The sequence below is a fragment of the Mauremys reevesii genome, linkage group 8 (genome assembly GCF_016161935.1).
Source record: "Mauremys reevesii isolate NIE-2019 linkage group 8, ASM1616193v1, whole genome shotgun sequence".
Lineage (NCBI taxonomy): Eukaryota > Metazoa > Chordata > Testudines > Geoemydidae > Mauremys > Mauremys reevesii.
The window spans coordinates 108,631,060-108,643,531 of NC_052630.1; the positions used below are offsets into that span (position 1 = coordinate 108,631,060).

Here is a 12,472-nt window from a genome sequence, read left to right on the forward strand (position 1 = left end):
GCTTACATGTTGCCCCTAAACTTCAATGGTGTGTTTAATTCAAATCGGCAGGGTGGGGGTGGGAGTCACAAGTGCTAATGGAACTCCTTACCTGAGGAGGTTGTGAAGGCTGGACTATAACAGTGTTTAAAAGAGAACTGGATAAATTCATGATGGCTAAGTCCATAAATGGCTATTAGCCTGGATGGGTAAGGAATGGTGTCTCTAGCCTCTGTTCATCAGAGGATGGAGATGGATGGCAGGAGAGAGATCACTTGATCATTGCCTGTTAGGTTCGCTCCCTCTGGGGCACCTGGCATTGGCCACTGTCAGCAGACAGGATACTGGGCTAGATGGACCGTTGGTCTGACCCAGTACGGCCTTTCTTATGTTAATTCAATCCTTGGATATAGAAAGGGGACTCTTGAAGAGTAGGTTATTCTCGCTGGTTGTCACACCAGGGTTGAGTTCTGGTATCCACAAGCCAAGAAGGATATGGAAAAATTGAAGAGTGCTCACAGAAGAGCCCTGAGATTGATTAAGGCCATATTTTCCAATCCTTTATATTGAGAGACTCAAGCTAAAGAGCCTGAGCTCCTTATCATACCACAGGCTGGGGGTAATTTGATTACATCTATAAGTGCCTCCATGGGGAACAGATGTTTGATAGTAGAGGGCTCTTCAGTTTGGCTAACCAGGCTACCACAATGCAATGGGTGGAAGCTGAAGCTAGACAAAGTCGGACTAGAAATAACGTGCCAAGCTGGAACAATGAGAGTCATTAACCATTGGTACAGCTGTGGTGGGTTCTTCATCCCTGGAAACGGTTCAGTGAAGATTGGTTGCTTTCCAAAGAGAGATGCTCTAGCTCAAGTGCAGCTGTTGGAATTGAAGCAGGAATTAATACAGGGCATGGGTCTGGCCTGTGTGATGCAGGAGGTCAGACTAGAGCAAAAACGGTCCCTTCTGGACTTGGAATATATTAATGTGAGTTGTGTTAACATGTGTCCAGAGCACAGAATGGCCTGTTAGCACCACACGAATGCCCCTCGTCCTCCAATGACTTCCTATGATTCTCTTCTCTCCCTTTTCCCCCATGCCCACCAGGACAGACAAACTCTCTTCCACAATTCACTGGACAGAATTTATAGCTTGAGACAAGCCCTCAGATAGGTGCCATGGGGGTGGGGAGGATTAACATGTCATCCCCCCCACCCCCTGGCCCCAGACAGCTCACCAGTGGTGGGTACTGAGAGGGGGGCAGTGGCCAAACAGATTGGTGGAATGGGGTCTGGTGGGGTCACTCTTGCTGTAACTGTGCCCTATGGGGGAGGAGCTGCCACCCATGGAGTGGCCGTTGTGGGGGAGGCAGTGACTCTCTAGGAGAGAGCTCAGTGCCATCTCTCCTGTGTACCAGTGTCCTCCCTGGCTGGTTGCTGGGGGCTGGCATCCCCCATCCTGTGGGGTGTCTCTGCATCTTCCCTGGGGCCCTTCACTGTGCTAGAGGCTGGGGCCTACCCTGCCCAGAAACTGCAGAGAGGGGGCTGTTATCTGTAGAAGGTGGGTGGGTGGAGTGTCTTTTGGCAGGGGAGCCAAGGGAGTTCCCTCTCTGGGCTGGCTCTGAGTGAGTCAGGCAGGGCTGGGCCTGCAGTCAGAGCTATGCCAGGCACACTCTCCCCTCCCTTCCTGTCCCATTCACCCCTCGGGCAGGTGGAGGAGGGCACGGCAGGTGGAGGAAGGCACTGCAGATGGCTGTCCTCAGAGCTGTTCCATGCCTGCTGTCCCATTTCCAGGAGAGCACCTGGCTTGCTGTGTGCTTGGTAGAGTGAGCCGTGTGGACGACTGTCCGGTACTGCAGCAGCTTCACACCTGGAGCTGAACTTGTCCCTCCAGAGGGGAGCCGTAATGAGGCCAATAGGAGAGATGTGGGCTGGGAAGTGCTGGGGTTGTGTGGCTAGCACCCTCCCAAGGCCAGGGGTAGGTCCTAGGAAGCCATGCATGGGATTTGGAGACCAGTGAGCTGGTGTCCAGTTGCCTGAGCTGGCAGCTTTCACCCAGCCCTGCTGTTCCTCTGCCTTGGGTGCTGCTGCCCAGGGGCTGTGTCCCTCCCTGGCTGGGGCCTGCAGAAGCTCAAAGCTTTATGTTCAGTGTTCTGGTGGCCATTGATGTCCTGAGGCCCGTGTGTGGTGGCCCCTCCCTTCTTTGTCCTTGTCCTGGCAGGAATAACTTCATTTTGCTCAGATGATGGGTATGTGAGCAGCAGGGAGGGGGGGTGGTGCCATGGCACCCTCCTGGCTCTGTTGTGTAAGGGGTGGGATCACCCTAGCTGGTTTGGGCGAGTGCTCGAAGGGGCAGGGTGAGAGAATCAGGCTGCAGCCATGTGGAAGGCTGGGGTCTCTCTCCAGGCGTGAGAGGGATTGGGCATGGCCATGGTCCGGGAAGAAGCCCCTTCTGCATGGGGAGGGGGAAGGTAGTGCTGGAGGGTGCAGATGGCCCAGCTCTGGGAACTGGGTTGGCGCAAGAGGCTTCTCCACTGCAGCAAACGGAGTGAAGCTGTTAGGTGTGGCTGGCACTGAGCCCTGCCTGCACATGGCACTGAGCTGTGCAGCAAGAAACAGGCTGAGAACAGCCTGATGGGGAGGAACGGGTGCTGCTGCAGCTGGGCTCTTCCAGTGTCTAAGTAGGGCCTGATGGCTCATCTAGGCTGACCTGTGCATCACGGGCCACCAGCACTTGCAGACTAGACCAGCAACCAAAACAAGACCCACAGGAAACTAGACTGGGATGTGCCACAGGCAGAGAATGGAGGGGACTGAGGTGCACCAGTGCTCGCGGGCCCCTGCAGTGATTCTGTGAGATGCCCAGGTAATCCTGGGAAGTGACCTCCGGACCCGCATGATGCAGGGGAAGGTGTTAGCACGACCCTGACACTGTTCAACTTTAAACAAGGTTTGAGGTTTGCCTAGAGAGCCCCCAGCCTGCATAAGCCCATGGCAAACACAGTATTAAAAATCTCTTTATTTAAGACACAGAAAAGGAGAAACAGCTCACGCATTAAGTGAGGCGTATGTTTTAACCACCCCCTTTTTTTTTCCCCCTTGGATTTTTAGCAGTAGAATTTTTAAAAGGGAAAATTGGTGTTTGATGATCTTAGTCCTTTTTGGTGAAAAGAAAAGAAGGTAGCTGAGTGGTGCTGGAGCTGCTGTTGCTGGTAACATTTGTTCCCATTTTCTAAAAGACAAGACAAAACCCATGAAGGGAGAAGAAAACAGTGAAGATAAAAAATGCAGATTCTGTCTCTGCTGTTGACTCTCACTTGCTGCTGGGGAAACACAGGCCTGGCGCTTGACTTTATTAGCCATTCTGAGGCCTGGCAAACTTGTACCAGCATTGGGCTGTTTAGGACATTGCTTTTGTTTGTCTCTTTTTGTTACTGGCTCACAGCCATGTTGCAAAATTGAGACAGACTGTGATTAGAAAGATGAGGAGAGAAGTAAGGTGGGGAAGGAAAAGGACACATGGGCGGGGGGTGGATGGGAGAGGGATGACACATTCCTACGTCCCAGGTGGCGTTGGGGATCTGGCCGAAGTTGGTGGAGGTGATGCTGTGATCTGGGTCTCTCTCTCCCTGGGCTGGTCTGGTCAGGATAGCACTCAGGATCAGGACGATGAGGACCCAGTGGTGGTGTGATGCCTCTTGGGATCCCAGTGGGGATGGCAGCTGTAATGGTGAAGCTTGCGTCTTCCTCTTTTCCGTCAGCCAGGGGTTTTGTCAGACAGCTTTTTTATTTCTTGCTCCCTCCCCCCTTCCTCAAACCAAAAAAATCCTTTTATTTTAAGGACTCCAGAAGGGATGGTGGGTGGAATAGCCCGTCCCTCGTTATTTTGCCCATTGGTTAGGGCAGTGAGTCTCAAACTTCTTTGTACTGGCACATAGCAAGCCTCTGAGTGCGATTTCCCCCTTTATAAATTAAAAACACTTTTTTTTATATATTTAGCACCATTATAAATGCTGGAGGAAAAGCGGTGTGTGGGGTGGAGGTTGACAGTTTGCAAACCCCCCCCCACATAATAATCTCACAACCCTCTAAGGGGTCCCAACCCCCAGTTTGAGAACCCCTGGGTTAGGGCTAACTTCCAGCGCACCAACTTTGGTCCACTGAGTTCCAGTTCCACACTTCTCTTGTTTACCTGGTGTGATTTTAACTCAGTTCTTGAGATGTATTAGTGCAATGGTTTTCAACCAGGGGTACCCCCAGAGGTCTTGATGGGCAGGGCTGGTGTCCCTAACATCTGTTTTCCAGATGCTGGGAATGGGTGACAGGGGATGGATCACTTGATGATTCCCTGTTCTGTTCATTCCCTCTGGGGCATCTGGCACTGGCCACTGTCGTGCATCTAGCCCAGTATCCTGTCTGCCCTTTGGTCTGACCCAGTGTGACCGTTCTTATGTCTTCCAGGGGCCATATCAATGTACCTAGACATTTGCCTAGTCTTACAAAACAGGCTACGTAAAAAGCACTATCAAAGTCAGTACAATTAAAATTTCATACAGATAATGACTTGTTTATACTGCTCTATATACTATACACTGAAATGTGAGGGCAATCCAATCATTTTATTTGTTAGTTATATGGTAAAAAGGAGAAAAGAAGCATTTTTCAGTAATGTGCAGTGACACTTCTATATTTTTATGTCTGATTTTGTAAGCAAGTAGATTTTAAGTGAGGTGAAACTTGAGGGTACGCAAGACACATCAGACTCCTGAAAGGGGTACAGTTGTCTGGAAAGGTTGAGAGGCACCGTATTAGTGGGCCTCAAACTGAATTCATTCAAACAAATCTCCCTTGTGCACCTTTTCCCATCACATTTATTGTTGTAGGTTACTGTGGCACTTGGTGAACTTTCACTTTTTACAGTGAAGCTCGCACTCGGGGTAAATCAGCAGGCTCTGCTCACCACAGACTGCTGCGGATCCTGAACCCAGAAAACCTGACCCTTCCCTGACTCTCTGCAGAACTCCAGCTGCTATGGAAGCAATTGTAACAATGTACCGGGACTTCATGAAGGGAACAGGTGAGATCTTCATTCGGTGCCCAGCTGCTGGCCAGGGAGCTGGGTGCCATGGGAATTGCAAAAACAACAAGGCGTCCAGTGGCACCTTAAAGACTAACAGATTTATTTGGGCATAAGCTTTTGTGGGTAAAAAACCTCATTTCTTCAGATGCCTGGAGTCCATGGGAGCTGCCTGACGGACTAGCCCTGCTTGCTGGCCATCACAGCACCCAGTGGAATACAGTTCCACAGCTCTTGGATTCACACTGGTACTGAGCCATGCTGCAGGACCGCTGCTCTGTGCTCCCGATGCCCTTGGGGTGCCCCCATTACTGAGCCATGCTGTGGAACTCCTGCTCTGCTTTGGGTGTCCTGGGCTGCTGCTGCTCTTAGTGCCTCCTGCATGGTATTGTGATGCCATCTGAGGGGCAGGGGAGAAGTCCTGGAGTGGAGCCTTCACCCAAAGTGGTTTGTGGCTGCCATGGAGCCTGGTGCGCATTAGGAATTACTGGAGTTCATCAGGTGCTCCCAACCACCCTGAGCGCCATGTAACCGTGATTGCCCAGGAGGAGCAGGGGGTCTCCAAGGGCCATGCTCTGGGTCAGTGGCAGAGTCCAGGTCTCCTGACTCAGAGCAGTGCCCTGACTGCAGGCAAAGGGAAGCAGGGGCTTGGGCTGGGGGGTGGTTTCATCTTTACCGGCATCCTTTGTGCCTCTCCCTGTAGACCCCCGCATAGCTGAGTACCCACTGATGCAGTCGCCCTTCCTCATGATGGGGATCCTGCTGGGCTATGTCTACTTTGTGCTATCCCTGGGCCCCCGGCTGATGGCGAACAGGAAGCCCTTTGACCTGAAGAAGTTCATGGTGGTCTACAACTTCTTCCTGGTGGGCCTCTCACTCTACATTGTCTATGAGGTGAGGTGCCAATGGCAGTGCAGTCTGTGCCAGGCGTTTGTGCCATCAGTCCCTGCCCTTGGACAATCCGAGCTGCCGGGCAGAGGGCACCTGGCTGCCCAGTGACTGAGGCACCCCCTCATGGTTGCCTTGGGAGCTTCGGCCTGCCCTCTCTCTGAAGGGGAGGGTGGGCATGGGAATGTGATATGTGCTGAACCTGGTCTGGTGGTGTCCCCTTGCTGCAGTTCCTGATGGCAGGCTGGCTGACGGGATACACCTGGAGATGTGACCCTGTGGATTTTTCCCAGGACCCCAAGGCCCTTCGGGTAAGTTCTCCCCTCTTGCTGCAAGCAGAATGGGGCCCTTAATCACAGGCCCTGGGCAGCATGCAGCTGCTTCCTTCTTGTTACTGTAGCCATTGGCCTTGGGGACCTCTGGCCCAAGATGGTGGCTGGGTGTCTCCTGTGGCTTATAAAGCAGCAGCGGGAGCTGAATAAAGAGGCAGTGCCTTCCAGAGATGGGTGTTTGTGTGCCATTATGGGATTGCAGAGACCCAGGGGTCCATCTACTAAAGGTAAAAAAAGGTAATAATTGGAGATATACCAATCTCCTAGAACTGGAAGGGACCTCGAAAGGTCATCGAGTCCAGCCTCCTGCCTTCACTAGCAGGACCAATTTTTGCCCCAGATCCTTAAGTGGCCTCCTCAAGGATTGAGCTCACAACCCTGGGTTTAGCAGGCCAATGCTCAAACCACTGAGCTATCCCTCCCCCCAAAGAGGAAAGTGTCACGACCCCGACATTTGTTGGCCCTTGCTGGCTGCCTGAAACGAACCTGTCTGGGAGGGTTGGACTGTAGGGCAGTGGGGCACCCTGCACCAGGGCAGAGCTGGGTGGGCATTGCCTAGTCTCTGACGCACATGCGCTCTCCTTGTTGCAGATGGTCCGTGTAGCTTGGCTTTTTGTCTTCTCCAAGTTCATTGAGCTGATGGACACGGTAAGTGATGGATTCTGGGGGAGTGGTAATCAGGCACCCACTCCCTGGCCCCACTCTGCCCCCCCCCAGCACTCCAAATTTCCTAGAGTGGTTTGCAAATCCAAATGAGCCTGGCCCAGACCCCAGTGCTGGAAAAAATACGGAGATTGGGAATAATGAGCTTCATGAGAACAGCCACACTGGGTCAGACCAGTGGTTCATCTAGCCCAGTATCCGGTCTTCCGGCAGTGGCCAGTGCCAGGTGCTTCAGAGAGAGTGAATGGAACAGGACAATTTATCAAGTGATCCATCCTCTGTCATCTAGTCCCAGCTTCTGGCAGTCAGAGGTTTAGGGATACCCAGAGCATGGGGTGGGGTCCCTGCCCATCCTGGCTGATAGCCAGTGATGGAGCTTCCCTATACCTTATGCCAGGTCATTGCCCTGGAGCAGTGACCAGAGATTCCCCTCTTGGGCTTTGGAAATGAGTTAGAGGGAGCCAGGACCCATCCAAACAATAAGCCCAGCCCATGGGAGGTGAGCGCTTCCTTTCATGCCAGTACCAGGCTCTCCCCTTCCTGAGCGGGGGCAGGTTGCAGTTTTTCCACCTTTCCTGATGGCTGCGCAGGTATTCACTGATTATTGGGAATTGGCACCGCCCCGGTAAGCATGGCACCATCATCCCTGGTGGCTGCTGAATCAGATGTTGTTAGGACGCAGGACAAGAAGTTTCTGGCAGTGGGTTCTCGCCAACATATCACCCGAGCTTTGGAAGGACCCTCCCTGCTGCTGGAGCCTCTGCAGTCACTCTAGGTTCTTCAAGTGCTTGCTCATATCAATTCCAATTAGGTGTGTACGCGCCGTCAGAGAAGTTTTACCTTCCAGTGGGTCGGCTGTGGAGCCCCCTGGAGTGGCACCTTAATGGCGTTGGATTTATACCCCGGCCGACCCAGCGCCCCCTCAGTTCCTTCTTACTTCCTGTGACGGTCTTGTGGAGCTTGGCTTTGCTACTCTCCACTCTCCTTAGCGTTCCCCTACAGTTTAATAGTTTGTTATAGCGTTTACTATAGTTAGAACTACAACTATTATAGTAGTTGGTATTAGTGGGGGAAAAGGGGTTTCCCCTCCTTCCCATATTTGATTGGGCTCATGCCCAAAGCTCCAGGCTTTAAACCCTGCGGATCCTGCTCCAAGCCCATGCCAACGAGCGACACCTCCCCCCCCCCCCCCAACTCTTGCCTGAAGTGTCTGGGGGGAATCTCACCAGGCGGAGAAGTGCAGGATTTGCAAGAACTTTTGCCCCCGGACTAAGAAGGAGCAAGACTTTCGTTTGAGACAGCTCCATATGGAGGTGGCTCTTAGTCCTGAGCCTCTAGCGGCGTGCCAAGACCCGGTGCCAAGTGCTTTGGTACGCAGTGCCCCGGCTTCAGCTACAGGAACAGTACCGCGCTCGGACTATGCGGTCCCCAGCACCGCAGTCAACTTCTGCAGTCCGACACTGCTCTCTCTCACCTGACCAGAAGCGGCACCGGAAAAGGCTGGCCCACCTCTACCCCTTCCGGATCCGCCTTCAGAACCTTGTCCCCCAGCAGAGTGCCAGGGGACACAGGTGACGGCCTCAGCACCGTTGATTCTGGCGCTGGGGACGGAGCTGTTGAGTCTGGTGCAACTAACAGCATGGTTGAGGTCCAGTTGCCATTTACACCAGATACCTTTGCGGCGGTAAGGGATCTGATTTCCATGACTGTGTCGGCATCCCCTCAACAGACCAACGCACTACCACCTATCCACATGGCACCATCCAGGGGCAAACCGGCTCTTATTCACCCGCCGACACCGTCGGGCAAGTCCTGGCCCCACTTGCAGTCCTGGCACCGGTCTCGACACCGCTCCATCCGCCGGTCACCATCCAGAAGTAGGTCCCGGTCCTGATGCCGCTCCCAACGCCGGTCATCGTCCTTGAGACCCAGGTCCAGGTGCCAGTCCAGGTCCAGACACTGCTTCCTAGTGGAAAACGACGCAGCTCTTCGTCGCGATAGCAGACCTGATGGAAGGTCTTCCAGTCTCCTCTTAGCAGATCTCTTCCTGGATCACATCATGTATTTGTCCCTGCTATGACCTGGCTGGGGCCCTGACCCCCATCTCACTCCATGGGGGCTCAAGCCCCGTCGGCAGCCTTCCTGGCCCAGGTGCCAATCCAGGAGATCTGCAGAGCTGCTACTTGGTCTTCAGTGCATACGTTTGCCTCACGCTATGCCATCGTTAGGCTAGAGACGATGCGGCATTTGGTAGAGCGATCCTACAATCCACAGTACTTCACTCTGACCCCGCTGCCCAGGTAAGGTTTGGGAGTCACCTAATTGGAATCGATATGAGCAAGCACTCGAAGAAGAAAAGACGGTTACTCACCTTTGTAACTGTTCTTCAAGATGTGTTGCTCATATCCGTTCCAAACCTGCCTTCCTTCCCCTCTGTCAGAGTAGCTGGCAAGAAGGAACTGAGGGGGTGATGAGTCGGCCGAGGTATATATCCAGCGCCATAAAGGCGGCACTCCAGGGGGCTCCACAGCCGACCCACCAGGTGTTGCTAGGGTAAAAATTCTCCGACAGCCATGCACGCGGTGCACGCACACCTAATTGGAATGGACATGAGCAACCCATCTTGAAGTACAACAGTTACAAAGGTGAGTAACCGTCTTTTCCTGAGAGCCCTGGCAGAACCTCTGCACTTTCAATAGCCATCCTGTCCCAGCTGCTCCAGCTTCTGCTGACTCAGCCACCCACCTGCTTCTCTCTGCTTCTAGGTGATCTTCGTCCTGCGCAAGAAGAATGAGCAGGTCACCTTCCTGCACCTCTTCCACCATTCTGTCCTGCCTTGGAGCTGGTGGTGGGGTGCTAAGTTTGGCCCAGGTGAGGGCTGGCACACTGAATCACCCTGCACGGAAGAGAGGGGAGGTCTGGTCCCAGTCTCCCAGTGAGAGGCCTACGCCACCCCGCTGGCCTCAGGGCTCTTCTGCCCTTGTTCCCCGTGGGCCCTGCAAGGGAAGATCTTATCACTGCCATTTTAGGAGTGCATGCACAGTCTTCCCACGCCTGGCTGCAGCCCCCATTCTCAGCCAGTGGCTGAGTCAAACCCCTTCCCTACCCACCCCTCACACCCATTATTCCCCTTTTGTGGGGGCTGGGAGCCCTGTGTGGGCATGGGGAGGGCTGTAGTGCAGTTTGGCTTGCTGCAGTAGGTCATCCATGAGCTTGGGAGCCTATGCCCCTGTCGGGTGGAGGTGGGGGATGCAGCACCACAGGGTGGGACTGGCCCCCAGCACTAATCACCTCTTCCCTGCCTGGCAGGGGGAATGGGTTCCTTCCATGCCATGATCAACTCCATGGTGCATGTCGTCATGTATTCCTACTATGGGCTTTCGGCGGCAGGGCCTGCCTTTCAGAAGTACCTGTGGTGGAAGAAGCACATCACAGCTGTCCAGCTGGTGAGTCGGGGCTGCGCAGCAGCTGCAAATGCCCCAACCCCTGGGGCTGGGTGTTCCTGTGGAGGCACAGCATGGGGGCAGGGTTGCTCTGGAAATGATCCATGCCAACCTCTGGCAGGACCAGCACCCTCACTAGAGTTCAGGTGGGGCTGTGTCCGTCCCACACTGAGGGCCTTAGCAGGCTGCGCCTGTCTGGATGCTGTGACCAGCTGAGGTCTGCAGCAGCTCCATGTATTGCCCTGGGAAGGGCTGGGCCTTCGCCCCCGCCAGGGGCACCCTCGTGGTGCTGTTCTCAGTGTGTGCCCTGTGTGAATAGGCACTCTCCCATGGGCTGGGGGGAGGAGGCATAGCTGGGGTTGGGATGCTCCTCTCCCCTCCCCCCCCCCCCCCCCCCGAGTAACTGGTCCCCTCTCTGCCTCCTTCTCCTGCTGCGCACACTCCACACCGGCTCCCAGGCACAGTTCGTGATCGTCTCCATCCACATCTCCCAATACTACTTCATGCCCGGCTGCCAGTACCAGTACCCCATCTTCATCCACCTCATCTGGATTTATGGGACCATCTTCTTCATCCTCTTCTCCAACTTCTGGTACCACTCCTACACCAAGGGCAAGCGGCTGCCCAAGGGGGCCCAGTACCCAGCCCAGCTCCAGCACAACGGCATCAGCCTGCACGAGAACAGCGCTGTCACCAACGGCAAAGTCAAAGCCAACTAGAGGGCCAGCCCCTCCCAGAGCCAATGAGAGCCCCGGGGCAGAGGTGGCTGGGACTGTCCCCCTGCTCCTGGGTGTTACTAGCCAAATCAAGTGCCTACAGACTGTTGTATCCCAAGTGCCCGGCCCCGCTCCCTGCTGCCCTGTCTGTCTTCAGGCATGGCCCCTCTGCTCTGGGCAGCTCCTCCCACCAGTGCGGGGGAGGCTCCTGCTGCTTCCTGCCATGTGAGCAGAGGAGCAGCCACAGCCCTGCTCCGTTGTCTCCAAAGGAACTTCCCCATAAGTGCCTGTTTGCCCCTTCTGCCAGGGCCCCCTTCCTGCACCAGGAGGCTGCTCCATGGTGAGTAGGACCAAACATGGAGCCCACTCCACCTTTGCCATGTGTTGGGCCCTGTGTGAATGAGGGGAGTCGCTCTCCATTTGACTCCAGGTGCTCCCTGTGCCCCTCTGCTCTCAGCACTGCTGCCTAGGAGTGTAAGGCCCTGGGCCTCACTCCCACCTCAAGGACCCTGGGTCCTCCCCATTCACCATCTGTCCTTGCCACTTCATTGCATTTCATTGCGCTGCTCCCTTCTGGCTCTAGTATACATAGCGAAGGGTTGCTGGGCCCTGCACTGAGAGCTCTGGCACTCCAGGACAGCTAGACTGGGTGCAGGGTCAGGTCCCACTCTGGTTACTACTTGAATGTGAGGCTGGGCCTACCGCCCCTGTGCACTAGCTGACCCTTTTCACCCTGTGCCTTGCACACACATGGGCCATGCTGACACTCGGGGAAAAGCCATTCCCAGAGCGCATGCTCCCAGCCTGCCTGCACCCTTCTTTCCTGGCTGGCTGTGGGGCGAGTGAGTCCATTCTGGCCATGGCTGCCTATGCCTCTGCTGGCTGCCTGAGAGCTAGCCTCTTCAGGTTGTGGCTTGGTCCAGCGTTGGAGCAGCTGCGTTTTGTCTCCCTCTGCTTAATACCCGTAAACTCAAGACTGGAGCAATAATCTCCCCTGGAATTTGCTCTCTTGCTGCCGTGGCATTGGGCCAATAGCACACTGAAGCCCAGCAGCCGTATGCACAGTGAGAGGAGGTCAGAGCATGGCCGCAGCCCTCTTCCTCCCGGTGGCCCTGCTGTCCCTTGTGCAGGTTCCCAGGGCAGAGCCCTTTGTGCCTTTTAAGTGTTTCCACTTGGAGGGCATGGGGGGCCTGTTCTTGCACTTGGGAGTAGTGCAGCAGCTGCTCAGTGGGCATCTCCCACTCTGGCTGCAGTCCAAGCCTTGTTGGTGTGCATCCTGTGGGGGAAGTAGGGGGCCTTGAGCACCCTCCCCCCCCCAAAACCGGGCTGCTCTTGTGTATCTCCAGAAATAAAGGCAGAAGGAGAAGCGGCTCTA

General features: G+C 54.7%; 1 protein-coding gene across 7 annotated transcripts in view; it reads left to right on the forward strand.

Annotated features, from left to right (window-relative positions):
• The window catches only part of ELOVL1 (ELOVL fatty acid elongase 1), a 34,118-nt gene extending 21,646 nt beyond the window's left edge, over positions 1–12,472 (forward strand). For 3 of the 7 annotated variants that reach the window (XM_039486188.1, XM_039486190.1, XM_039486189.1), the window contains 7 exons: positions 4,862–5,055; positions 5,759–5,949; positions 6,174–6,254; positions 6,867–6,923; positions 9,704–9,809; positions 10,248–10,384; positions 10,840–12,472. In XM_039486188.1, coding sequence (XP_039342122.1) covers positions 5,010–5,055; positions 5,759–5,949; positions 6,174–6,254; positions 6,867–6,923; positions 9,704–9,809; positions 10,248–10,384; positions 10,840–11,100 — 879 coding nt within the window. In that variant the 5' untranslated portion in view covers positions 4,862–5,009 and the 3' untranslated portion in view covers positions 11,101–12,472. The remainder of the gene's footprint in view (positions 1–4,861; positions 5,056–5,758; positions 5,950–6,173; positions 6,255–6,866; positions 6,924–9,703; positions 9,810–10,247; positions 10,385–10,839) is intronic. The other 4 variants (XM_039486194.1, XM_039486195.1, XM_039486191.1 and 1 more) reach the window with 2 other exon arrangements.